This window comes from Nematolebias whitei, chromosome 8 (assembly GCF_014905685.2).
Source record: "Nematolebias whitei isolate Nwh7 chromosome 8, NemWhi1, whole genome shotgun sequence".
Taxonomy (NCBI): Eukaryota; Metazoa; Chordata; class Actinopteri; order Cyprinodontiformes; family Rivulidae; genus Nematolebias; species Nematolebias whitei.
Window position 1 is genome coordinate 32,407,843 of NC_056505.1, and position 24,664 is coordinate 32,432,506.

Sequence of the window (24,664 nt, forward strand, 5' to 3'; positions counted from 1 at the left end):
TATATATATATATATATATATATATAATTGTATCTAAAACAAACTACTACTTACTACTTGTACTACTATTCCTACTTTGCGGTTTTTCACTAATCGTTGGGCTTCAGGGTACCGATCCCCTGCGATAAACGAGGGACTACAGTTTCTGTAAAACTGTCTGAATTATAGTCCCTTCTTAAAATATGATTTGTTGCGGTGGCCATCTTAAATTGCCCAAACTCCAAAAGTTAATCAGTTATTAAAAGTACTACTTTCTGCATGTTTTATTAAAATTTGTCCAGTGGTTCATGAGATATTTTGCTAACAGACAAGCACAAAGGCACACAAAATTGGGCAAAAACATTTTTCGTCCACCTTCGCCTTCAAGCAGCGAGCAATAACTAAACTCCCTCCACCCACACCCAGCTCCACTGGTTATGTCAGGCCTGATTTTACATCATAAAAACAAAACAGGAGAGAAAACATAAGAGCAGGGCCTTACTTTTCAGAGTGCTCTGAAAGCAGTCATAATGTGCAAACATGTATTGCCCTGAAGCACCTGGGGCCCCTGGAGGGACGGCCCTGAGGTGCGCCTCGAGTCCATTCAGTGAAGCCAGGCTGCTGTGATTCTGAACACAAACCACAACGACAGTTAGCTCGTAACATTACCAATCGCATCACGTGAAGTTACATTTACATTCCGCTACAGCCAAAGCATGACAGGATGGTGTTTCTCACCACTTCCTTCATAGAATCAGAGTCGCTCGTGAATCGAGGCTCCACCAGCAGAGCCAGCACCAGGCCGTTCACCCGGTGCATATAAAGCGTCATGGGGATCAGCGCACTCTCCTCTAGACCGTCAAAAGTGAGAGGTGGAGGGTGTCTCGTCTCAGTCTTGTGACTTTCAGCCTTCCTACAGGCTCCGCTCTCTCCCACAACTTTATCACGTGCACGTGCGTTCCCACAGGCAGCATCTCCATCTCCAGCCCCTCCGTTAACACGGGGGTCTTCTACAAACACTGAGCTCGCTCCTTGGCCGTCAGTCTGACTGACTTCATCTTCCTTATTCTGAAAATGGGGATGACAGGACTCTTCCTGCACTTCCTGCTCAGTTTCATAAGAGTTTCTCCCGTTTGAAAATGGACGCCTCAGAGTGTGAGGTGAAGGGTTGAGGGAATTGGCACTCTGTGATGAAGCTGGGCTAAACAAAGAGTCATCTGATTCGGACATGTGAGGACTGAAAGATAGCTTCTGGGGAGACTGGAGTGGAGCTGGACGAGACGTCTCCGACTCCGTGGAGGGTGTGTCTGATAACGTTCTGGAGAGGCGAGTCTTCTTTGGGGGATCATCTTTTTGTGCAGAGGACTGAGAGCTGAAGGGTGGAAAACATCAGAGTGGATCAGAAGAAGCAAATCAAAGTCCGTTCCGGCAACAAAAGTAATTCAGTTTCAGAGAGCGATACCTTACCTGAGGTCTTTGTTGACAGGAGCAGACTGCAGGTACTGAAGTTCAAAAGTAGTCAGGAACACAGTGGTGGAGCAGACAGCGCCGCCCAGTGGGCTGGGGGTGCTCGCCTCATTAGACCTCTGGGACTGCAAATAAAATATTAAAATAACATAAAACAGCAGTTTGTTTTAATAAAGTAATAGTTTGGCAATCTAACTGCTTATTATCCAGAGGTCAAATGAAAATAACACAAACGTGAGGCCGTCCTGTATTTAATAATAATAATAATGTCATCACTGTATGTTTCCATACAATGGCGAAATTAGTCTCTGCATTTAACCCATCCACCATCAGGTGATGCAGTGGGTGGCTATTGGGGGGGGGGGGGGGGGGGTTTTGGGGATAGGGTGTGCTGCCCAGAGACACCACAAGGTATGCAATAACCAGGGATCGAACCTGGGACTTTCGGGTCCCGAGCCGGCTGCCCTGCCTCTACACCGTTACATTTAAACATCTGTTGGTAAAGAGAGCTTTGAAAGTGTAAATCACCATAGCAACATCAATCTGGTTTCAGGAAACAACACAGCACAACGACTGCTTCGCAGAAGGTTTTTAACGATGTCGTTGAAGCACTGGACGCTAAGGATTATTGTGTTGCACTTTACTTAGACCTGTCTAAAGCTTTTGACACTGGATCATAACATCTTGTGTCATAAGCTTTCAGACATTGGTTTCTTAGACCACACTATTGGTTCGTTCTCTAACTATCTCTCAGATCGGAGAAAACGTGTTCAACATAATGGTACTTCTTCCAATTATTTAACGGTTAACAATGGTGTACCACAAGGCTCCGTCCTAGGACCCACCCTCTTCACAATCTACATAAGTAACGTATTCTCACAAACATACATCTCATACATCTCCTCCTACATGTCTCTGCGTGAGTGCAGCTACAGCGTGCGCTCTCAGGACATTATTATCTGCAGTGTCCCCTCAGTGCAGACTGAGCTAGGAAAAAGGGCCTTCTCCTACTCCACTCCTGTTTCCTGGAATATCTTACAAATAGATCTGAAGCTCTCAACTATAACCTCTCTAAGGGACTTTAAACATCTGCTAAGTTCCTGGCAAAACCAACGCAGACATGTTCCTGTTTTTAGTATTTTACATCGCTTTAAAATCTATCTGTTTTTGTTTAGTTTTTTTTTAAACACCATTTTCTTTCATTTATTCTTCTCAGTTTATATGCTTTCTTTTATGATTGTCTACTCTCGTCATCATTCTTTATTTAAAACTCTTGTAAATGAGTCCCGAGGCTCAGTGAGACTAACCTGAATAAAGGTTGAATGAAAAAAAAAAACCTCTGGATATGATGAGCTGTGAGCAGAGAACTCAAACACAGAGATGTTTGCTGCAAACCATACATGTCTAATGAGGGAGGAAATAGACGAGGCTGTCAGGCACGGTGGTGGAGGTGTTATAATGAGGCTTCACTGCCTCCAAGTTTGGGCATCTTGAAAAACACTGAATTAACTTAAACCATATTTAACGAGTGATGTAAATGTAAATTCTCCTGTTTAAGAATCAATGAACTAAATGAGGAATTTTGATTAAAAAAAAAGATGTAAACATTTATGACAGAGTCAAGTTAAAGTCTGAATCCAAATAAAGTGTTGTTGTTAAGTTTCTGCAGGATGAATGAATTTTAGATGTGTCTAAATATCTACAGGCAGGCTGACGGAGAGGAAAATGTTCTTTCTTACCTTTGTGTACATTTCACTTTCGTGCACCATGACCTTCATGGTGAGCTGAGGAGACATCTGTGAGCTGACAACTCTTTAAGAAGAAAAGAAGTCAGATTTCAGAACCTGCTATGAAAGAAAATATAAATATGTAGCTGAATGTATAATGTCAGCTCACCTTCCTCTGAAAAGAATACAGCCTACGAGCACCAGAGGGCATCGCTGACACGCCTGCAGAATGAGGGCAGCTTTCAGGAAGAGAAGTGGGTCGACCTGGAAACACCCAGAACTGTTACGCTTCAGCTCGTGTGGGGAAAAAAAATTGTCCGCTTTTAGGATTATAACTTAATCAGATTAACTGTTGCCACAAGACAGTTTATCAGATAAACGTTTCAGTTTGTGTCACCTAAAAGCAACAAAATGGCGCCAAAGGCAATGACTTTTATTTTACTGTAATATGAAGTAAAAAAGTATAAATAACTGGAAGCTTTGCAAAATATTTACAGTAAATCCAAGATGGATCTGAAGATTAAACGTCCAACTAATTGGCAACATCTAATGCTGAAACAGATCAATGTAACTGGACGCTGTCCAACGCTTTTATTTGCTGAATCCTACCATCACCGACTCTGAGCCTTTGCAAACTGCTTAACTATTTTCAGTCTTTCACATAAAACAACTTTTTCAGTCCTTTAAAAGTTGTTGCTGGGAGAAAAAAAAAAATCAAATTTCTCTTATAATTAGAAAAAAAACCCATTAAATATGACTGTTCTGTGTCGTATTTTTAATTAAATGTCATCTGCAAGTCATTGAACCCTGTTTCTCGTGCAGAACACTGACGGAAATAAGAAACACCCTCTGTCAGTCTGACAACGTTCCAACTTCCATTTTGTTGTGTGGCTGCATTTAAGTGCAAGAAAGGTCACTACCAAAAATTGGATTGCAGTGTCAAAATTCAAGATGGCGACCACCACACTATCCATCCGTCTACATATTTATATACAGTATGTATTTATCGACCTGCTCGATCATTTGGCGAATCTATGCTCTACAGTTTTTCTATTGCTTAAAAGGTGGGGTGGTCCAAGATGGATCTATGGTGGTCAAGGCCACCAGTGGCTCCTCCGTTGCGTCTGCTGGTGGATAAAATTGTTACCTCAGCTCGCCAGGATCAGCCACTCTGCACCGCCTCAGACAAAACAAAATAAACTTATTAAAACACCTACCTCTGAGCTCATGATCAGTGTAACACTTGAATATCTTGAACCAAACACATTCAAGTTTACTCACATTCCCTGTTCAATTCTAGTCCAGAGAAACACTAGTCTTGAAAACTACATTCACTACAAGTCCCTCAGGGATGGGGGACATTGTACTGTTTATTAACACCATTTATTAACACTATTTTAAGCCTCAATAAGTGAGATCATGAGCATACATTTTGGCTTTTTGTCGAGTCATGCTGAGCAACAACCCAGAGCATCATGACCGAGTCACATCCTGCCTCCTGTGCAGCAGCAGCGCAACGAGCCGAGCGCAGAACAGGGACAGTGTTCTGTACATACGTTTGTGGAGTCTATGGTCCTCAAACATCTGAAGATGTAGCACAGCTCTGAGGGTCCCGACTGCACGTGTGAGAGGTAGCGTGCCCACCGAGCTGCCAAACTTTCCTTACTGTTGAGCTGCAGCACAAAGAAAATACAAGTTCATATTAGAAATTAAAAACAGGTCTCTCTTGTAAATGAGTCCTCATGGCTCAGTGAGACTAACCTGTACAAATAAAAGTTGAATGAAAGAAAGGAAACACTAGCGAGTACAACATGTCGTTTCAGAACTGCTCTACAGAACTTTAAATTCAATTTTGATCCGGTGAAAATTTGCTGACTGTACTGCAACGTTTCTTCTTTTAATAGAGAGCTTTGTTGTCGTCGTTTTCCTTTCCCTGTCCCTCTGCAGGAGTCGCCACAACGAGCAAACTGGTGTGAAGGATTTGTCAGCTTACACCAGGAATCCTTTTTGACCTGGGCTCAAACCTGCAGCCTCAGAATCATGAGGCCTCAGCACTGACCACCAAGCTGCTGAACACCCGTGTTAAAACGCTGACGCCAAATTCATTTTAACACCTCACATTGTTACTGCCAGCCTCTGAAGGTAAAAAATATGTTTTTGAATGACTGTATGTTCATGTTTGTTGTGTTAGCAAAATACCTCGTAAAACACAGGATATATTTAAATGACACTCAGAATATAATCATTTGATGAACATCTATCTTCAGTGAGTTTTTGGAGTAAATCCAGTAAAACATGGCTGCTGCAGCTACGTGACCTTAGCCAACATAACAATTCTGTAACTCAGGTCATTTCACAGAGACTGAGTGAACATTTGTAGTGGTAGTAGCTGAGAGTGGTTTACAAGTTGTACTCTACAGTGAGCAGCTTCTGTACGCTGCTTTTTATAGTTGACTGTGTTAGGATGTTGATAGGCCTCTTCCATTAAAAAAAAAAAATGTCTGGAGTGCAAAACCCAGTAATCACCTGATAGCTCTGACAAACGGAGCCGTTATAGAAACAGAAAATGTTGATGAGATGATCCAGGAGCTCGCAGACACTGACAGTAGGGACATTCATGGAGCAGCCCAGAGCCTTGAATAACAATAAAGTAAAAAAAACACTCAGCAGTAGTGTAACAATCATCTTCTGGGAGGAATGGATGTGAGACAAAGCCTGAAAGGGTCTAAGTGTTGCTAAGAGGCCCACCAGTCCACTCACCCAGAAGAAGTCCTTCTTCGTGCGGACGGCGAACTTGCAGCGCTTCAGCGTGAGCGTGTGCACAGGTGAGGAGGACAGCTCCGACACACAGCGGGCCACACCTGCCAGCTGACCACACAGCAGCTCCTGCTTATCTAAAGGGGTCTGACACAAACCGTGACGATCAGATTGACTTATCGCACGCCACCGAAAGGAGGAGAATGTGAAATTATGGATTATTTTACAGGTTTGATCAAAACTAATTCAGCTGTCATTTCTCAACAAAAGCTCTTAGTTTAAAACTCTTTATGAAAGGCGGCGGGTGATATGCATTCCTTCAAGGATTGCTAGGCCTGTTCCAGCCTTGGGGCTCATCCCCATCAGTCAGTGTTGCCAGATTGGGCGGTTTACATTCTGAATTTGTGGGTACAAACTGCTTTGGGCGGATTTTGAGTTAACCTATTAAAACACATTTCAACTAATCATTCATTACTGGTTCATAGTAAAGCTCCCCTGAACGTTCTCCATCACTGACTGGCTGTTTTCATCTGCCAGGGCGTTCACCACTGGTACGCCGGAGCATCCGCCATATTGAATGTGGCAGAACTAAAACAAGGAAACGGTCTGAACTTCATAAAGCACCGTTCTACAAAGTGTTTTATGTTAATCCCCGTCATTCACTCACACTAATATACTTTGAAAATAAACAGGCACCAAAGTCAACATTTGCAACTTTTAACGTGATTATTAAAAATGTTTACTCCTTAAATATTTAAGTTATAGGTAAGAACTAAACCAACATGTGTATTATTTTGAGTTTTTACAACTACTAACGTGTGCAACAGTATTACTGTGGTGATAAATATAGAAATATTCATATTTAACATTTAATCTGTGTCTATAATAACCAGAACCTGAAATATGACGTGTGGACCATATATCTTTACAGGAGGTGGGGGGTATTGTGTGTGTGTGTATAAAAAAAGTGCTATGTGTTGTCATCAGTGTGTGTTTTCATACAAAGATGAAACTGTCTCTCTGCATTTAACCCATCGCACCTGGAATACACCCAGGTGGAGCAGTGGGCAGCTATGTAAGCACCCGGGGAGCAATTCGGGATTAGGTGTCCTGCTCAGAGACACCACGAGATGTGCAATGATCGGGGGTCGACCTTCGGGTCCTGAGTCGGCTGCCCTGCCCCTGCACCATCTCCGCCCCTACATATATATCCCCGTTACAAATATATATATATATATATATATATATATATATATATAGTATACACAATTATCTTGTTTTATACTTCAGGTTCAAACAGTAAATATAATTATATATTGATTGGGCAGGTTTTTGTGTGATGTGGTGGTTTAAACAGATTTTTGGACAGAAAAGCTCGGCTCTATCTGGCAACACTGCCACAGACTTCTTGATCTCTTGCAGCAGTTTGTGTCAGGCTGACCTCCTCTGGGTAAAAGTAGCAGATTCCCTCTCTTGTAGGATCACCTTCTCCTCTGACCTTAGATCCATCATAGAGGAAGAAATAACTGCACCTGCAACACCAACAGGAGTCAGAAAACTTTCATATTTACGTTTCGTTTTTTACAATGTGTCCCACCTCCTCCTCCTCCTCGTGTGTGTCCCAACAAACTGCAGTCAGATCGTACCTTCTTGAGTCCAGCGGCGTGAGATGAGCCATAAGTTACACTGCATCCATGTATTTCCGCTCCGACAAAAACTCGCAGCAAAAACAAGAAATATATTTCAGCTTGGACACGGAGCGGCCGCTTTAGCGCCAAAACAAAACAAAAAAACTGCGACAACTCCGAGAAGTGTGACTAAAACCCAAACCTGGTGTTTATTTAGCGCCTGTCGTCACGAAGATAAAACACTTTATCAGTTTGTAACAACCGAAGAATGCAAGTTAGTCACAAGTAGAAGCAGTCATGTGAAAGTACGGTAAGCGACGAGGGTCAAACCAGTGCTGCGTTCAAGGGGCAGCTATTGACAGTTTGAGATTTGTCTTTTAAAAAGTTATTATTTTTAGTTTAAGTGCTTTGTTTTTTAAAGAAAATGTCTGTCTTTAAATTTCTGTATAATTGTTAAAGTGTCAATGTGTTATTTTACCGCGTGTGTAATTTCCTACAGTACTTGAAATGCTCAGAAATAAAGACATTTATGAAAACGCCAGATTAGAATAAAGCTGTTAGTGTTATTATGTGGAAAAAAGTACTCCCTGTGAAAAAAGTAACATTGAAACAAGTCAAATAAACATTGTTTAAATCTTGCTAGGTTTTATTCCACTGCTCCTCATTCTTGGCACAAAGTCAAGCTCATTCCCAGTGCAGGTTGGACTCTGTCTACCCTTGTCTCTGACCCTGTTTGTGGTTTTCATGGACAGGATCTCGAGGAACAGTCATGGAGAGGAGTGTCTAGTTTGGGAACCTCAGGGTCTCATCTCTGCTGCAGATGATGTGGTTCTGCTCGTGTCTTCAGGTCAAGACCTTCAGCGTGCACTGGGGATGATCACAGCCGAGTGTGAAGCAGCTGGAATGAGAGTCAGTTCCTGAAAGTCTCACGGTTCTTGTCCAGAAACAGGTGGAATGCCCCCTCCGGGTTGGGGAGAAGACTTTGCCTCAGGTGCAGGGGTTCAAGTATTTGAGTATCTAGTTCACGAGTGATGGTATGGAGCTGAATTTGGATCGACAGATTGGGGCCTCATGCTCAGTAATGAGAGTGTTGCTTCGGTCAGTCGTGGTGAAGAAAGAGCTGAGTCAAAAGGCAAAGCTCTTGATTTACTGATCTGTCTACGTTTTGACCCTCAGCTATGGTCATGAGGTTTGCATCATGACAGAAAGAACAAGATCCCAGATACAAATGGACAGAATGGACTTCAGCCGGGCTCAGCCTTGGAGATGTGGTGAGGTGCTCCGTCATTCGGACGACGCTTAGAGTAGAGCTGCTGCTCCTCCGCATCAAAAGGAGTCAGTTCAAGTTGTACGGGCATCTGATTTAGACGCCTCCCTTTAGAGGTTTTCCAGTTACTTCCCACATGAAGGAGGTTGTGGGGCAGACCCAGAGGTCGCTGGAGGGCTGATGTATCTTCTCTGGCTTTGTAATGTCTCGGGGTCCTCCAGAATGAGCTGGAAAGTGATGCTGGGGAGAGGGATGTCTGGGTTTGTTTCCTGGACCTGTTGTCTCCATGACCCGACTACGGGTAAGTGGTAGAAGATGGATGGATGGATGGATGGTCAGTAACAATATCAGCTTATTAATGTGTCTAAAGCTCTGCAAAGTTTACATTTCACCTCAGAGATATGAAAGTGTTTAGCTTCTTTCATGTGTCTTAAAAACCACCTGTCCATATAAAGACCATAATAATTCAAATTAGTTCATTTATAAAGAAACTTCACAACTCAAGTCCTGTCAGGGCAGTATCCAAATAAAAAAAAAATCAAGTTCAAATCCTAAATCTAATTCTGATCCAAATTTCAAACCAGTTACAGTCAATTCATTACAACACAGTGCGGTCAGATACTGCGCATTCTAAGGACAGAAAGTAAAAATTATTTATGGAAACCAGCAGATCGTCTTCACTTCGTCAAAACCCCCATCCTGAGCAGACAACAGTGGAAAGGAACAAAACCTCCAGAAGAACCAGAACCAGGCTCAGGATTGGTGGCCATCTACTGGATAAGTTTAGAGAGGACAGGAAAGAGACAAACACAGAAAAAATGGTCCAGCTGTAGTTTCTATGGGAAGAAAAACAAAGAGAAAACAATAATGACAGCAACAGTTAAATACATAACCATAGAGCACAGAGTAAAGCGAGCAGCAGAGTAAGGAATGTCTTCCTGCTGTCGCAGCCGATAGCAGCAGAACTAAAGTATAGCTCAGGAAACCAAACCAACCCTAACTATAGGATTTACAATAAAAGAAAGTTGTAAAAGTAGACAATGGCAGCCTCACAGACAGAAACTGGAAGTTGTTCCAACAACAGAACCATGAGAATGTCTCCACTCCAGTCAGTTACAGAGATGGAGCTAAAACTAGGAGTGGTATAGCTGAGACTGACCCCCAACACTTATTCCGTTTAAACTGTTGCCATTAAATAATGAACTAAAATATCCAAAAGCTCTATCTCCCATTAGACCTGTCGCAATAAACAATAAATCTATTAATCGCATGATAAATTAAAATTATCAACCTCATTTTCATTTATCAGCTTTATTGTTTCTTCGTGTCTCTCTTTCTACTGAAGACACTGGATGACAAAAAGTTCAACTCCGGTGTTCTTCACTGACCCCTCCTTTTCTCTTTTCTCTTTAAAATCCGTTTTAACCAAAATCACGTTTTTGGATCGTTAAAGCAGCTAAGCTAAGAAGCTAAGCTAACAGGCCAACCTCGGGGAAAAAAAAAAACATCCGTCTTGTCGAAGCTCCAAAATTCATGGTTGAAACCCGTGCCTTCATGTAAAACGTTGTTTTTCCTGTGAAAAAAAAGATGAGAACTTGTTTACTGATTTTTTATTTAATTTAAAGCTTTGTGTGAAAAATGCTATGCTAAAGAGCTCCAACCGCAGAGAGCGTCTGCCATTTTGAGAACCGGAGAAAAAGGAAGGAGAGACAGCCCATGTGTTGAGGAGCCTCCCTTCCATTTTTCTTAAAGAGATACGCTGCTCGCTCCCTCACTATCCATCCTTCAGTTCAAACAGTCTTTTACTGTCACCCTGTGGTCGAAAAAGGTACTACACACAAAACAAATTAAACATTTCTTCTTAAATTTGACAATAATGACTAATTATTGTCAAATTTCAAACAATATTATCGTTTATCGCAATAATTTCTGAGACAATTTATCGCCCAGCAAAATGTGGTATTGTGACAGGCCTACCTCCCATTCCACTTTTAAAACTCTAGGAACCACAAACAAACCTGCAGTGCTCTGTTGGGAAAACATGGAACGGTCTTGTTACTTGAGGTCATATGTGTCAATCTCAAGGCCCGGGGGCCAAATGTGGCCCTCGTTGACATCTTATCTGGCCACCCAGATGTTATTTTAAATGTAAAATACTTTGAGCACTTTAATTTTTTTAGTAATCTTTGATTATGATGTCAAAAGTGTGACAGAGAACATCAAATGAGACCAATCAAACTCTTGTTGAAAAACCTGCAGCCAAGAAAAGATGCTGGGTATTTGACTTGAGTTCTTTCTGAAACTGGCCCTTAGTTTGAAAAAGGTTTTAATTTTGTCTCTCTTTGTAAGTGAGTTCGACACCGCTGCTTTAGAGGGTTCTTGTGAAAATATGAAGTCCTGTCAAAGCAAAATGTTTCTGGAGGAGGCCTGGGGTACCACCATGAGATGTGATGCGCCCACAGAGTGATGCTGAAGGTTCAACATAAAATATAATTCATGCAGACACACCACGAGCAGGTTTCGATAAACCTTTACTAAATGATAACTTTAGTTGCAGCTATCTCTTATGAGCTGCATCAAATCTAAACTTAAACGAGAAGCACAATCAGTTTGTATCATCATCAGCGTCGTTTAAAGTCTTTCAGATCGTTGTTTCGGTGCTCGATTGAGCGCGCCTGCAGGAGCGGGACGTGAACGCGCTCAGTCTGATGGCTTCAGCTCTGTCCTCTGCGCGAGACAGAGCCGCAGCAGCAGACAGCGACTTTATTTCATTTTATTTCACTTTCTTTACCTGATGGAGCTCCTGAACGCTGCGCTCCTGGCAGCAGACCTGCGGGCTGGGGGGTGTCCGGGCCTCCCCACACCCCCCAGCCCCGAGGACGCGCAGTGCGCGGAGGGATTTAAGACCCAGACACCTGTCTGTCAGAATAATCTATTGATTATTAACATTTTTAACAAACGACGGAGCAAAACAAATCACTTTTAAAATCTAACAACTAATGCTGGGATGTGTCTTTATCTTTTTGTTTGTTTTATAAAGCAGATGCCGAGCAATTTTATTTTTATTGCTCCAAAGAAGTCACAGTATTTTAAACAAACTATTCTTTATTCATAAGTTAATTCCAAAATTCATGACCTAAAACAAATACACAACGATTCCAGCTACAGCAACTTAAATAAATTAATTACAAGAAGAAACGGCCTCAGTTCAATTTAAATAGGACTAAAAACACCTGAAACAGGCTGATAAAGAGGTGATTTAATATAAAATTAGGTTTTAAAACCAGGTCTTAAATAAAAAAAAAGCAAAGTTGTGCAGAATGTGCTGCTGTTTAAATAAGTAAATAATTTAAAAATGTACATCTACAGTATTTATCAAGACAAACAGCAGCTTCTGCATGAATGCTGCCCTCACGTCACCTGCAACTTCACACCTGTTCACTAAAGTGGAGTCAGTGTAACGCAGGCGAAACTCAACCATCCCCACTTCAAACAGGGCCCTGAAACACCTCAAGGTCAGCGCCACATAAATTAACTATCTCCTAAAAGTGCACCCAAGTGAAAAAGAAATGGTTCCTATGAACTCTGCTGTCTACTCGTCTGAAATCAAGAGGGCGGAGGCGTTTCACAACTGCAGCTCGGTAAAATTCAAGTAAAGCTGCAGAATGGAACGTGAAACGCGGTGGAGTGGTGGAGCATCAGAGCGTCACTCTGCTGCAGATCACCGTCTTTAAAACAGGAGCTCAAAACTGCTCACGGCTGAGAATGGGTCCTCATGAAGGTTTCATCTAATAACTTTTAGGGATGCACCATATTGGATTTTTGGTCGATATTCGATATGTTAAAACATTTGGCCGATAACTGATACCAATATTTTATATATTTTCCTTTGTCAGAACATATTCCTCTTATTTAGGCTTATTTGCTACAAAAATTGTGCAACAGCTGTAAGAGCTGGTGACATATTCAGTAACAGCCATATGATATGCATAGTGCTTTAACTTATATTAAATGAGAAGTGTTAAATATTATTTATTAGCATTAGTCACCTGCAACGCTGTCTCACTTGTGGAGGCTTGTTCCAGGTTCCTAGCTGCAGAGTGGGATCCTCTGCACTCCTGTCCATGAAGGACAGACTTTTGAACTTCAAAGTTTTTGTCTATTGTGCCGTAAGACTAATCATGCTAACGGAGCTAACACGAGGTCCAAACGTCTGTGGTAAAACTCCAAGCGCTATCAGCTATTTGCTTCTCAATGATGTCGGAAATGACGGCTTGTAACTCGGGTAAAGTTACGTCGGAAAAATATCTCAGACTGGGGACGTAGTCCATAAATCTTCAGAATCCGACATCCTCAACGAAAAAAACTTCCACACCGCCGACATTTAGAATTTTCCTCTGCGCTGCGATCAGATCAGGTAAAGGCGCGCGTGACGTCATCACGTTGAGCTGGTGCTGCAGGCGTCCTCGTCACTGGGTTCTCGTACAAGAACAGCATCTTTTATATCGGTGAGTTATTTTGACTGAACGGCCGATGTCCGATATTTAACTTTAACGCTAATATCGTCCGATACCGACACCATGCCGATAATATCGTGCATCCCTAACAACTTTAATTTGGAATATTGAGCTACGACGACCAAAACCGTTTTCTCATCTCTAGATCACAAACTCCACGGCCTCTGCTCTCATGACAGCTATAACGCTGCTGCACGTAGCACAATACTGACTCCAACATGTGGCTGCAAACCGGACCAGAGCAGAACTCTCCGCTTCGTGTGCACCGTGACGAAGATCGCACATCGGGCCTGGCGACAGGTGAAGGGATCCGTTTCCGCTGTTGTTTTGATCACGTGCTCCAATAAAAGTCACTTGAGGATCACATCAGCTGTTTGTCCAGTAGAAGGATTTCTTTTTCCAGCTTCTTCATTTTCAGAGCTCTGTACGCCATCTCTTGGTCGCGGTTTTCGATCTCCTTCTTCAGGTAGCTGCAGTAAAGAGCTCGCAGGTCTTCCGTCTGCTTCTGTAAAACCGACAAATAAACAACGGAGCCACTCTTAACGCGCTTCCTGTGTCGTTTTTACAGCCTGCGGTGCCGACTCGTGACTTTTACCTCTGTGCTTCTGACACCAGTCGGAGCTTCTGCAGAGCTGCCCGCCTCCTGGAAACTGCAGTTGTGAGCATCCTGAAACCAAGCAACACATTTCTTTAAAAGATTTGTCAGGTGTCCTAAAACAACCGGTTTTAAAAGAGGACGCCTTTTTACCCCTTCGAAATGAGCTTCACTGATGTCCGTCTCATCACCGCTCAGACTCTCTGGTTCCGTCTTTGTCACGGGCAGGAGCAGGACCGGGTGCCCCGACACTTTGACACCAGAAGGACAATATGAATAAGTTGACTTTTACATTTCAGGGCTACGTGTGGATCACAGACTTACTGCTCATAAAGGAGCTCTCCGACCCACTGATGGGGCCAATGCAGGCGCCTCCAGGTAGGACCTCCACTCTCATGGAGTTTTCTCTGCCGAGCAACACGTCGTCCTCTGCAGAATTCAGGGAGGGGGTTGCCGACCCCCCGTCGACCCTCATCGCCTCGGCCCTTTTCCTTTTTGCTGCTCGGGGACAAATTTGAGAGGAGGCGTTTGAGTTGTCACAGCGTTAGAAGCAGACGGTGGTGAAAACAGAGCAGACACAAAATGGTCAAGTAGTGATGGAAGGTCATCTCCAGCTAAACCTTCTGGTGTGATAAAAACTGGAAGCTACTCTTTGGCTGTGAGCTTATTTATTTATTTATTATTAACACTTATTTAACAGGCAAATCCCACTGAGATCACAGATCGGTTTTGCAGGGGAGGTCTGGACCTGAAGGCAGACTAACATGCATGTTTTTGATCTGTGGCAGGAAACCGGAGCACCCGGAGAAAACCCACGCATGCACGGAGAGAACATGCAAACTCCACCCAGAAAGACCCCATAGGTCCAACCGGGGATTGAACCCAAGACCTTCTTGCTGTGAGGCAACAGTGCTAACCACTGAGCTACCGTGCTGCCTAATTGGTGGTCTGCGATCATTCAGTGGGACAGGCTCACTGACAGATGATTCAGATCTTTAAGACCATAGAGCAGGGGTCTGCAACCTGCGGCTCTGGAGCCACATGCGGCTCTTTCAAGCTTTGACCAAAACTGACATCAAACTGAATTTTATTGGTTGTTATACAAACGACAACAAACGACTAGTTTTTGTTGTTTTCCTGTCATTTTCTTTTTTTGCAAATATGTGAACACTGGAACATGTATAAGGAGTAAAACGTACTCACTTTAACTTTATGCTTTATTTCTATACGTAATTAATTTTTCCACAATTAAAAAAATTCATAGGTCTGCATAGTTCAGTTTTTATTAATTAGAAAACTACTTACAAGAATCTGGTCTTTTCATTTGTCTTGCATTGTAAAAATATAAATTAGATATTTTTATCTTTATAATGTCACCCCCTAATGGCCACAAAAGTCTCCTCCAACAAACCTAAAGTGGCCCATGGGCCACCAGTTGATAATCACAGTTGTAGCCGGTTGTTGCAGCTCTGATCACTTTTAATTTAGTGAACGAAGTGTAAAATGGCTCTTTTGATCGTAAAGGTTGCAGACCCCTGCCATAGACGATGTGGGACGGCCATCAAGCAGTGTCAGAAATGTTCTGGGCAAGACGAGAGCAGTGATTGTTGCTGCATTCCACATCTTTTTCCCAGGTTGCCATCAACATCCGAGTATCTCGAGCTCACGTTTACTGATGTAAAATCTGGCTTTAGTCCTGTTTATTCCCTCGCACACAATCACAGACTCACGTGGCCTTTCTTGTAGGTGTAACATAATTAATTACAGCTATACATCATAGAAAAATGATTAATTAAACAACAGCAGCAAGAAAAAAAACTGTGAATCAACACGATTCAGCAGCTTAAAAATATTAACTGAGATGTGTAATTTCATTTTACCAAGAACCATGTTACAATGATTACAGCTGACTGGGCAGTCCGTCTTGTTCCAGCTTCAACTTCCAGGTTGTGGTTGTGTCTTTAGATATATGTAGTTATTAAAATAAAATAAAAAACCTGCAGGACAGGAGTCCTTTCAGTGTAAGATACCTGTTTGGATTATGTTTTTGTGCTTGACTTTTACTTGCTGCCACGACCTTTTATAGCCACTGTCCGAAACCCTGTGAATCATAAAAACAAGTTTGAGCATTTCATGTTGCCATACATTGTAACATGCGCGTCTCGCGATGTGTACGGAGACAAAAATGACGACATACAACAGTTTTATAAATAAACTTTGTTAGGGATGATCAGTCAAATAAGCCACAATTTTTCTTACGCATTTATTTTATCAGCGATCCTCTGCCAGGCCTCCTCTCTCAGTTTGGAGGCACTGGTGGTGTTTGATTTAGCTGTGAGGATCTCCTTTTCTTCTTCATACAACTTCAGAATGAGGTCCTGCTCCTTAGAGCTGAAGAAGTGAGCCCTCTCCTGTTTTCTGATTAACTGGAAATCTACAAACACAACAACAAGCTGCGTCTCATCAAACAGTTCATGTTTGTTGATATTATTATTATATATGGTGCTGGTCTGACCGAGGTCTCCTCACCTCTGTCTGGGTTCATCATCATCATCATCGTGATCCAAGTTTCCGGGTTCGACTGCTCTCCCCTTTGTATGGCGGCGCGAGCGCGCGCAGTTATCCGAGATGTTTCAATGCTAGATTTACTAATCAAATCGTGACCCAGCGCCGTGGAACCGAGCGGAACCGAGCCTGGTCGACGCGACGGTCGGACACAGCACCGGTTACGTCACCGACAGCCTCCAAGCGACGGAGACGAAGACAGGACCGCCGCCGCCATTAGCAGGATATCGAGGGGCTTTGTTAACCCTGGATTTTCTAATTCGGCTTAAAGCGCGTTCACGTGACAGAGGCGGAGTCTGCAACAAAGACGGAGCCGGACGTAACAAAAGCGTCACCTCGTACCCGACTGGAATGAAGCGCTTTGGAGCTTTATGAAATTTATAAATGCACAAACAAGGACTATATATGACCAGCGATGCCATTTACAACTGCGCTGTTGCCATGGTTACCCTCTTGGGATGCCCTGATGGGTGAAGTTGCCAGGTGTTCTCCATGACCAGGGTTCTGTTTCAGTCACCTGAGGCCTGCTGACACAACCCCAGGCTCTTTCTGATTCAAGTAACTGGAGACCAATTAGGGAGTAAAGAGCTACAACCACTTTTTTATAGAATAAAAATCTTAAGTTTGTGCAGTTTTATTAATACGGATGGTTTTATACAGGAAAATAGCTCATTTAAGGCTCCGCACACAGATGTTCAATATTATTCTGGTTAATCTTCTGCATAATAAAGCCCTTACAACTATAACCAGACTAAAGTGAACATAAAATCAGACGTTCAAAGATTCAGGGCTTGCTTGTTAGTGACTAAACGTCTGACAAAAATAATTTTTTTATTAAAAAAGTGGATGAAAAACCTGGCACAGTCACAAACCTTCAAAACAACAGAAAAAACATCTGTGTAGTTTCAGATAATTTATTTATTTCCGTTTAAGTGGACATTTTGTTTAATGGTCCAGAACAATGGAATTATTGGTTCAGGCGCCCTGCGTTGACAGCACAGAGGTAAACACAATAAAACGAGACTGCGTCATCTGTGGTCAGGGTTGTGGTCCAGTAACAAACGCTGAGGGAGGTACGGAGCCAGTCAAGTCTGCAGGATTTAGTCATCGTGCCCCTCATATCCACTAGGAAGGGCATTCACATGTGGGTTGTGGAAAAGGCTTTTGTTCCCATCTCCCCAGGGGAAACGCTTCACAAAAGGAAAACAAATACACAAAAAACAGCTTTAGGTCAAAAACACCTAAAAATCTGGTATTTTAGACGATCAATAAATGTGTGAAGTGTCAGACCTTGGTACGGATGCGAAGGTGGCTGTAAGGAACAAAGTCTGGCTGTGCGTCGTGGCTGTGTTCGCTCCCCTTCAAGAACATGTTCAACATGCACACGCCAACACCGGGCAGGGCGACCACAAATGTCAGGATCTTCCATGTTTTAGCTGTGTACATGAGTAAGTTTAAGAAGTTAATTAGAATTACACTCATTACATGACAACAGAATTTGCTTACAATTATAAACACCTAAAATCACACTTATTAGGAGAAATCTCGTTTCCCCACTTCAGTATACCTTTAAATGGTCTTTTTCACAAATGCAATATTTACACAGTAATACCAAACTGCCAAGAGACTACAACTTTTATAAAAAATATTATTTTTCAATTTTATTTTGTTTTTAGTAGAGGTTACACTGAGGATTTATGATTTAATGTATACTTCAAAGGCAGCACGGTGGTGCAACTGGTAGAGCTGCTGCCTCTCAGCGAGCAGGTCCCTGGTTCAAATCCTGGTCCAGGGTCCTTTCTGGGTGGAGTTTGCATGTTCTCTCCGTGCATGCGTGGGTTTTCTCCGGGTACTCCAGTTTCCTCCCACAGACTAAAAACATGCATGTTAGGCTGATTGGTGACTCTAAATTGTCTCTAGGTGTGAGTGAGAGAGTGAATGGTTGTTTGTCTCTATGTGTCCCTGTTATGGACTGGAGACCCGTCCAGGGTGTCCCCCGCCCCTCACACAGTGATTGCTGGACATGGGCACTGGCGACCCCCGTGACCCAAAATGGAAGAAGCAAGTAAGCGATAATGATGGGATGGATGTATACTTAAAAGTGCTATTTCAAAATTCTGTATTTTAAATAGGGATGCACCAATCCACTTTTTTTTTTTTTTTTTTTTACTTCTGATCCGATCCCGATACCTAAATCTGAATATTGGCCGATACCGATCCAGTTCCGATATCATCATCATCGATTTTATATGAGGCTGTAATAATCTCCTCTCATACAATTTGTACAAATATATGCATGCATGTCCAAAAAGGCAACTTGAGGTAAGTTTTATTAATGTTGGATAAGTTTTAAAGTTGGAATTAAATTCTGCTAACACAAAACACGTTTTTTATTCCTAGCTTTAAAGTGGATATTAAAGTGACAAAGTTTGTTTGTTTTTTTTAATAAGGGAGAGATATGACTTTTTTTTTTTTCTGCACTCTTTTCACTCAATGTTTTCTTTTTGATTCATTTTTTTTTTCTTTTAAATGAATGAACAAAATTAATTAAATAAAATATTAAATGGCTTTAAACATCTGCTAAGTTCATGGCATAAACCAATAGACATGTTCTGTTTTTAGTTATTTACATCACTTTATAATGTAGCTGGTTTTGTTTTTATATATTTATAATTTTCTTGTAATTTTCAAATAATGTTTTTTATGATTGTTTACTGTTGTACTGATAAATATCTCCTGGAGGGTAAACTATATGTTGGCTGCTAGTATCAAGCTGAGAAATACTTCGTTTTCTACAACCGATAGAGGTTGGTCATTAATTATGATGAAGTTTAGTAACTTCTCTGTAAACATTTGAGCTCCGGGGCTTCAGCGACGTCTTCTTCTTGTTCAGTCCGTAGCAGGCAGCCTGATTTCAGTCAGCCGTGCTCAGTCTGTCCCTCCTCAGAGACGGGCAGACTGAGCACGGCTGGTCGGGCTGCCTGCTACGGGTTCGGCGAGAGGAGCAGACCTCTGAAGCCCTGGAGCTCGAATGTCCATCGTAAAATAAACTAACTTCACCGCGGTTTAATGTGGTGCTATGGCTCTGCAGACATTGCACGTTGCTGTCTTGCTTTGTGGTGTTTCTAATGTAAAATACTTCCACACAGCGGACATGTTTTGATGAAAAGTTTGTTAGCTGTTAGCCACAGTGCTGCTAACTCAGCCCTCACGTTGTAGCTGGCTGCAAACTATGAAATGGATTTCCTGAATGTGAGGCGGGTCTTATTACTCTGGATTCATGAGACACGAAATCCATTCCGTATTTTGAAGCCAACTTGCAGAGCAGCTGGCAGGGAATCACATGAGAAGTTTTAACAGACATGCATCATGGATCAGAAATCTCTGCAGGATGGATTAGAAAAATTCAATACGTAAATTATGCTGATACCGGAGGCCGATAACGTATCAGCCCCGTCCCTCATTTTAAATATAAGTTAAAGAAAATCAGTCAGCCATCAGGAAATCCCATAAATTGCCTTGGATCGATGCACAGTGTAACTTTTCATCATCTTAAAATAACCATTTTCCCACAAAGGTCAAATTATTATTATTATTTTTGCCTTTTTCATTGTCACATGACATGTTACATGTCAACATGAATACTTTCAGTCTACAGGTCCTTCTCAAAAAATTAGCATATTGTGATAAAGGTCGTTATTTTCCATAATGTAATGATAAAAATGAAACTTTCATATATTTCAGATTCATTGCACACCAACTGAAATATTTCAGGTCTTTAATTGTTTTAATACTGATGATTATGGCATACAGCTCATGAAAACCCAAAATGTCTGTCCCAAAAAATTAGCATATTTCATCCCTCCAATGAAAGACAAGTGTTTTTAATACAAAAAACACCAACCTTCAAATAATCATGTTCAGTTATGCACTCAATACTTGGTCAGGAATCCTTTTGCATGAATGACTGCTTCAATGTGGCGTGGCATGGAGGCAATCAGCCTGTGGCACTGCTGAGGTGTTATGGAGGCCCAGGATGCTTCGATAGCGGCCTTAAGCTCATTCAGAGTGTTGGGTCTTGCGTCTTTCAACTTTCTCTTCACAATATCCCACAGGTTCTCTATGGGGTTCAGGTCAGGAGAGTTGGCAGGCCAATTGAGCACAGTAATACCATGGTCAGTAAACCATTTACCAGTGGTTTTGGCACTGTGAGCAGGTGCCAGGTTGTGCTGAAAAATGAAATCTTCATCTCCATAAAGCTTTTCAGCAGATGGAAGCATGAAGTGCTCCAAAATCTCCTGATAGCTAGCTGCAGTGACCCTGCACTTGATAAAACACAGTGGACCAACACCAGCAGCTGACATGACACCCCAGACCATCACTGATTGTGGGTGATTCACACTGGACTTCAGGCATTTTGGCATTTCCTTCTCCCCAGTCTTCCTCCAGACTCTGGCACCTTGATTTCCGAATGACATGCAAAATTTGCTTTCATCCGAAAAAAGTACTTTGGACCACTGAGCAACAGTCCAGTGCTGCTTCTCTGTAGCCCAGGTCAGGTGCTTCTGCCGCTGTTTCTGGTTCAAAAGTGGCTTGACCTGGGGAATGCAGCACCTGTAGCCCATTTCCTGCACACGCCTGTGCACGGTGGCTCTGGATGTTTCTACTCCAGACTCAGTCCACTGCTTCCGCAGGTCCCCCAAGGTCTGGAATCAGCCCTTCTCCACAATCCTCCTCAGGGTCCGGTCACCTCTTCTCGTTGTGCAGCGTTTTCTGCCACACTTTTCCCTTCCCACAGACTTCCCACTGAGGTGCCTTGATACAGCACTCTGGGAACAGCCTATTCATTCAGCAATTTCTTTCTGTGTCTTACCCTCTTGCTTGAGGGTGTCAATGATGGCCTTCTGGACAGCAGTCAGGTCGGCAGTCTTACCCATGATTGTGGTTTTGAGTAATGAACAAGGCTGGGAGTTTTTAAAAGCCTCAGGAATCTTTTGCAGGTGTTTAGAGTTACGTCGTTGATTCAGATGGTTAGGTTAATAGCTTGTTTAGAGAACCTTTTCATGATATGCTAATTTTTTGGGACAGGCATTTTGGGTTTTCATGAGCTGTATGCCATAATCATCAGTATTAAAACAATTAAAGACCTGAAATATTTCAGTTGGTGTGCAATGAATCTGAAATATATGAAAGTTTCATTTTTATCATTACATTATGGAAAATAATGACCTTTATCACAATATGCTAATTTTTTGAGAAGGACCTGTACAGTAAAGATAAATTGGATCACTTGCTGCAATTAAATACTTTAATGATAACATATACAATCTTAGGGTCTTAAACTTTTTATCTTTTATTTAAAAATATTTTATTAAAACCTGATGATGCCAACATGCATATTATTCTGGGTGCTGACTCGGCTGTAATCTTGGTTCCAACCACTGAATTTATGATTTTCTTACTGGCAGGGCCACGTCTTCAACTACAGCCAGCTGTTATGGTGGGTTTTTTTTTGTACTTTACCAAAAACTTAAAAAAGAATATTATGTTCAATTTGAGAGATAACCAGGCATTAATTTAGGACATTATAGCTCCAACAAAAGTTGCTTGGTTTTCCTGAAAGTGTAAAAAAAAAAAACTTAACATCCAATAGACCTTTACCTTTTTGATTCCTGAGCACACCCCCCCCCCCCCCCCTGCAACGGTAATGGCTATATATCTGCTGTAACCTCAACCTTTGGGTGTATTTAGTTAAGAAAACTGAATATTAGTCTAACCACCGAAGCTTCAGCACATTTATCAGTGACCATTCGCTCAAAGTTTCATTGTACTCTAAAAATATTAGGGACATTATTATTATATGAATGCAATGACTTCCTGGCATCATCTGCAAGTTATTTTAAAACTCTTGCATCAAAACACTTTGTTTCAGCATAAAACTTAATTTTGTTAGCAGACTTTTTTGTGTTTCTGCTAGAAACCTTTAAAATAATTTATCTCCTTGCTCTTGCACCAGTTTGTCCCCTTCACCTTAGCTGATATCAATTTGCCTTCACTGCTGTTGCTAATAATTAGCTCGCTTTGTAGCTAATTTCTGAACGTCTTCTCCGCTTTACAAACAAATAAATTAGTATCAGGAAAGCTCTCAACACAAGTAGAAGTTTTTCTTGGTGACTGACTTGAACCTTTACGATTAGGCTGTGTTTTTAAGTCAAAGGTTAAGTGTAAAGACATGCCTACGTGCTGTCACTCGAGGAAGTACAGGACAGGAGCTAACGCTAGCTGAGCAAGGTCACATTCAAGCGATAATAATTTGTTCCACAGTTGAATTCAATATAATTCAACAATTAAAATGAAATTAGCTTTAACGCCTACCAGAGTCCGCCTCATGTGAGTCAACAAAAGCGGAAAGCTGACGCCTGGTTCGGGTCAAAGAAGACCTCCGCAACATTTGAGAGAAACGTCCGAACGCCGCCATCTTGCTTTCTCGTGGAGCTTCTTCTTCTACGTTTTTATTGCAGTTGGTAAACAACGGAAGGTGCGCTTTACCGCCACCTACTGATATGGAGTGTGGATTAAAACTATTCATGCTCGTGTTATAAAGTTACAAACTTTGTTTAAAAAAAAAAAAAATCAATTTAACTATTTTTACCTTTTTGTTTGCAATATGTTTGTTATATTAAATAAAACCAATACGTATTAAATAAAACCAATCCAGTTGTTTTCTTGTTTTTAGTTTTTTACACCACCCTACAACCTAGCTGTTTTTTTGTTACTTTTCCTTTTAAATACCATTTCATTTTCACTTGTTAAAAAATTAATGATCAAATTGTATGCATTATTTGATTGATTGCAATCCTTGATTGTCTATTGTTGTAGTTGTTGTCCACTGTTGTCATCGCTCTTTGTTAAAACCAGGTCTCGCTTGTAAATGAGTCCCCGAGGCTCAATGAGATTAACCTGTACAAATAAAGATTGAATGTATTGTTTGATGTTTCCTAATTCTTCAATTGTACATCTTCTGTGTTGTTCTTTGGGATACCAAAATGACTTGTTCTATGGTTTCCTCTTGTCCACAGTGCTCACCTTGTCCTGTATTATGTTTTTAGACTCTGTATAATGAAATGTTAAGTCAAGTGCGTTCAAATCTTAAGTCTAGTTATGAATATTTCTTCTCTTTTGTCCCTCACTCCTGTTCTCATTTCTCCCACTTGTTTCTGAATTCTGTAAAACCATCTTCCTTTGCTGTTTTCCTCCCATTGTTTTTGTCATTGTCCCTTCAGTTTTTGTTTCACGATGATTCTTACTTTTGATTTTCTTGCTGCCCTGCTCGTCATTTCCCATGATCCTTATGTGGCCCTGCGACATTTGTTATTCTGAACAATGTTTGTTGTATTTCTAATAAAATAATCTAGTAAAATTTGATCGGTTATCTGACTGACTATTCTGCAAAGTGATGAGTGTTGCACTTGAGTCTGACCAGATGATTGTTTTTAACAGTTGTGTGTCTCACTGCACTGCCAACATCTCCCCTGTGGATACTAATACTCCATTTGAGGTTCTTTTTCTTACTGCTATATGGAATTCTGGTATTATATATGTCACTTTCTCTGATGATGTTTATGATGTGTCTGCATGAATCTGTAGTTTCTGATACTGTCCTGTGCTGTATATGAATTAAAAAAATGAATATTTTGTATTTTTTCCAGTCCATGAGTGTCGTGTCAACAGTTGCGTTTGGAAGAAACTAAAAAATAAATAAAATACACAACAGCACAGCTAGGGTAAAAAAAAAAAAAAAAAAAAAAAAAAAACCTACAAGACTTGAAAAACAAAATGTTTTGAAGCAAGACAACCAAAGCTGGGATGTTTCGCAGCTAATAAGCACCATCACCACAAAACCTTTGACATTTTTCAGTGTATGATCAGTACAAACATCTCATCCAGCAGTGGTGGAGGACTTGATGATATGAGCTTGTTTTGCAGCCACAAACAAAAAAAAAAAAAATCAAACATTGAGTGAACTGCTCTGATTACCAAAAACCTTTGAGTCAAAGGTGAGATCTTCTGGCTGACTGATAAAGATAGGCCTAAAATGAAAAATAAAATGTCTGCTGTAACTACATATTTACATATATACATACATACATATACATATATAC

The 24,664-nt window shown here is 41.4% G+C and overlaps 3 protein-coding genes across 3 annotated transcripts in view; all 3 read right to left on the reverse strand.

Moving 5' to 3' along the window:
* Positions 1-7,608, reverse strand: part of hps4 (HPS4 biogenesis of lysosomal organelles complex 3 subunit 2) — a 9,175-nt gene extending 1,567 nt beyond the window's left edge. The window contains exons 1-10 of the mRNA XM_037681201.1: positions 7,577-7,608; positions 7,372-7,462; positions 5,934-6,077; positions 5,700-5,807; positions 4,730-4,846; positions 3,343-3,437; positions 3,186-3,258; positions 1,447-1,571; positions 718-1,351; positions 482-608 (exon numbers count right to left, since the gene is read on the reverse strand). Of these exons, the coding sequence (XP_037537129.1) occupies positions 482-608; positions 718-1,351; positions 1,447-1,571; positions 3,186-3,258; positions 3,343-3,437; positions 4,730-4,846; positions 5,700-5,807; positions 5,934-6,077; positions 7,372-7,462; positions 7,577-7,608 (1,546 nt within the window). The remainder of the gene's footprint in view (positions 1-481; positions 609-717; positions 1,352-1,446; positions 1,572-3,185; positions 3,259-3,342; positions 3,438-4,729; positions 4,847-5,699; positions 5,808-5,933; positions 6,078-7,371; positions 7,463-7,576) is intronic.
* A 6,075-nt stretch (positions 7,609-13,683) lies between these two features.
* LOC119413657 lies at positions 13,684-16,554 on the reverse strand. The gene is made up of 7 exons (XM_037680711.1): positions 16,467-16,554; positions 16,197-16,371; positions 15,968-16,038; positions 14,262-14,435; positions 14,091-14,188; positions 13,938-14,009; positions 13,684-13,847 (listed from the first exon to the last, which is right to left on the reverse strand). Exons 1-7 carry the CDS (start codon positions 16,492-16,494, stop codon positions 13,704-13,706), a joined length of 762 nt encoding a protein of 253 aa, XP_037536639.1. The 5' UTR covers positions 16,495-16,554; the 3' UTR covers positions 13,684-13,703.
* An 846-nt stretch (positions 16,555-17,400) lies between these two features.
* Positions 17,401-23,015, reverse strand: LOC119414108 (cytochrome c oxidase subunit 6A, mitochondrial). Its single transcript, XM_037681235.1, has 3 exons — positions 22,878-23,015; positions 17,793-17,938; positions 17,401-17,692 (listed from the first exon to the last, which is right to left on the reverse strand). The coding sequence occupies exons 1-3, from the start codon at positions 22,978-22,980 to the stop codon at positions 17,603-17,605; spliced, it is 339 nt and encodes a 112-aa protein (XP_037537163.1). The 5' UTR covers positions 22,981-23,015; the 3' UTR covers positions 17,401-17,602.
* Between the last annotated feature and the right edge of the window lie 1,649 nt (positions 23,016-24,664).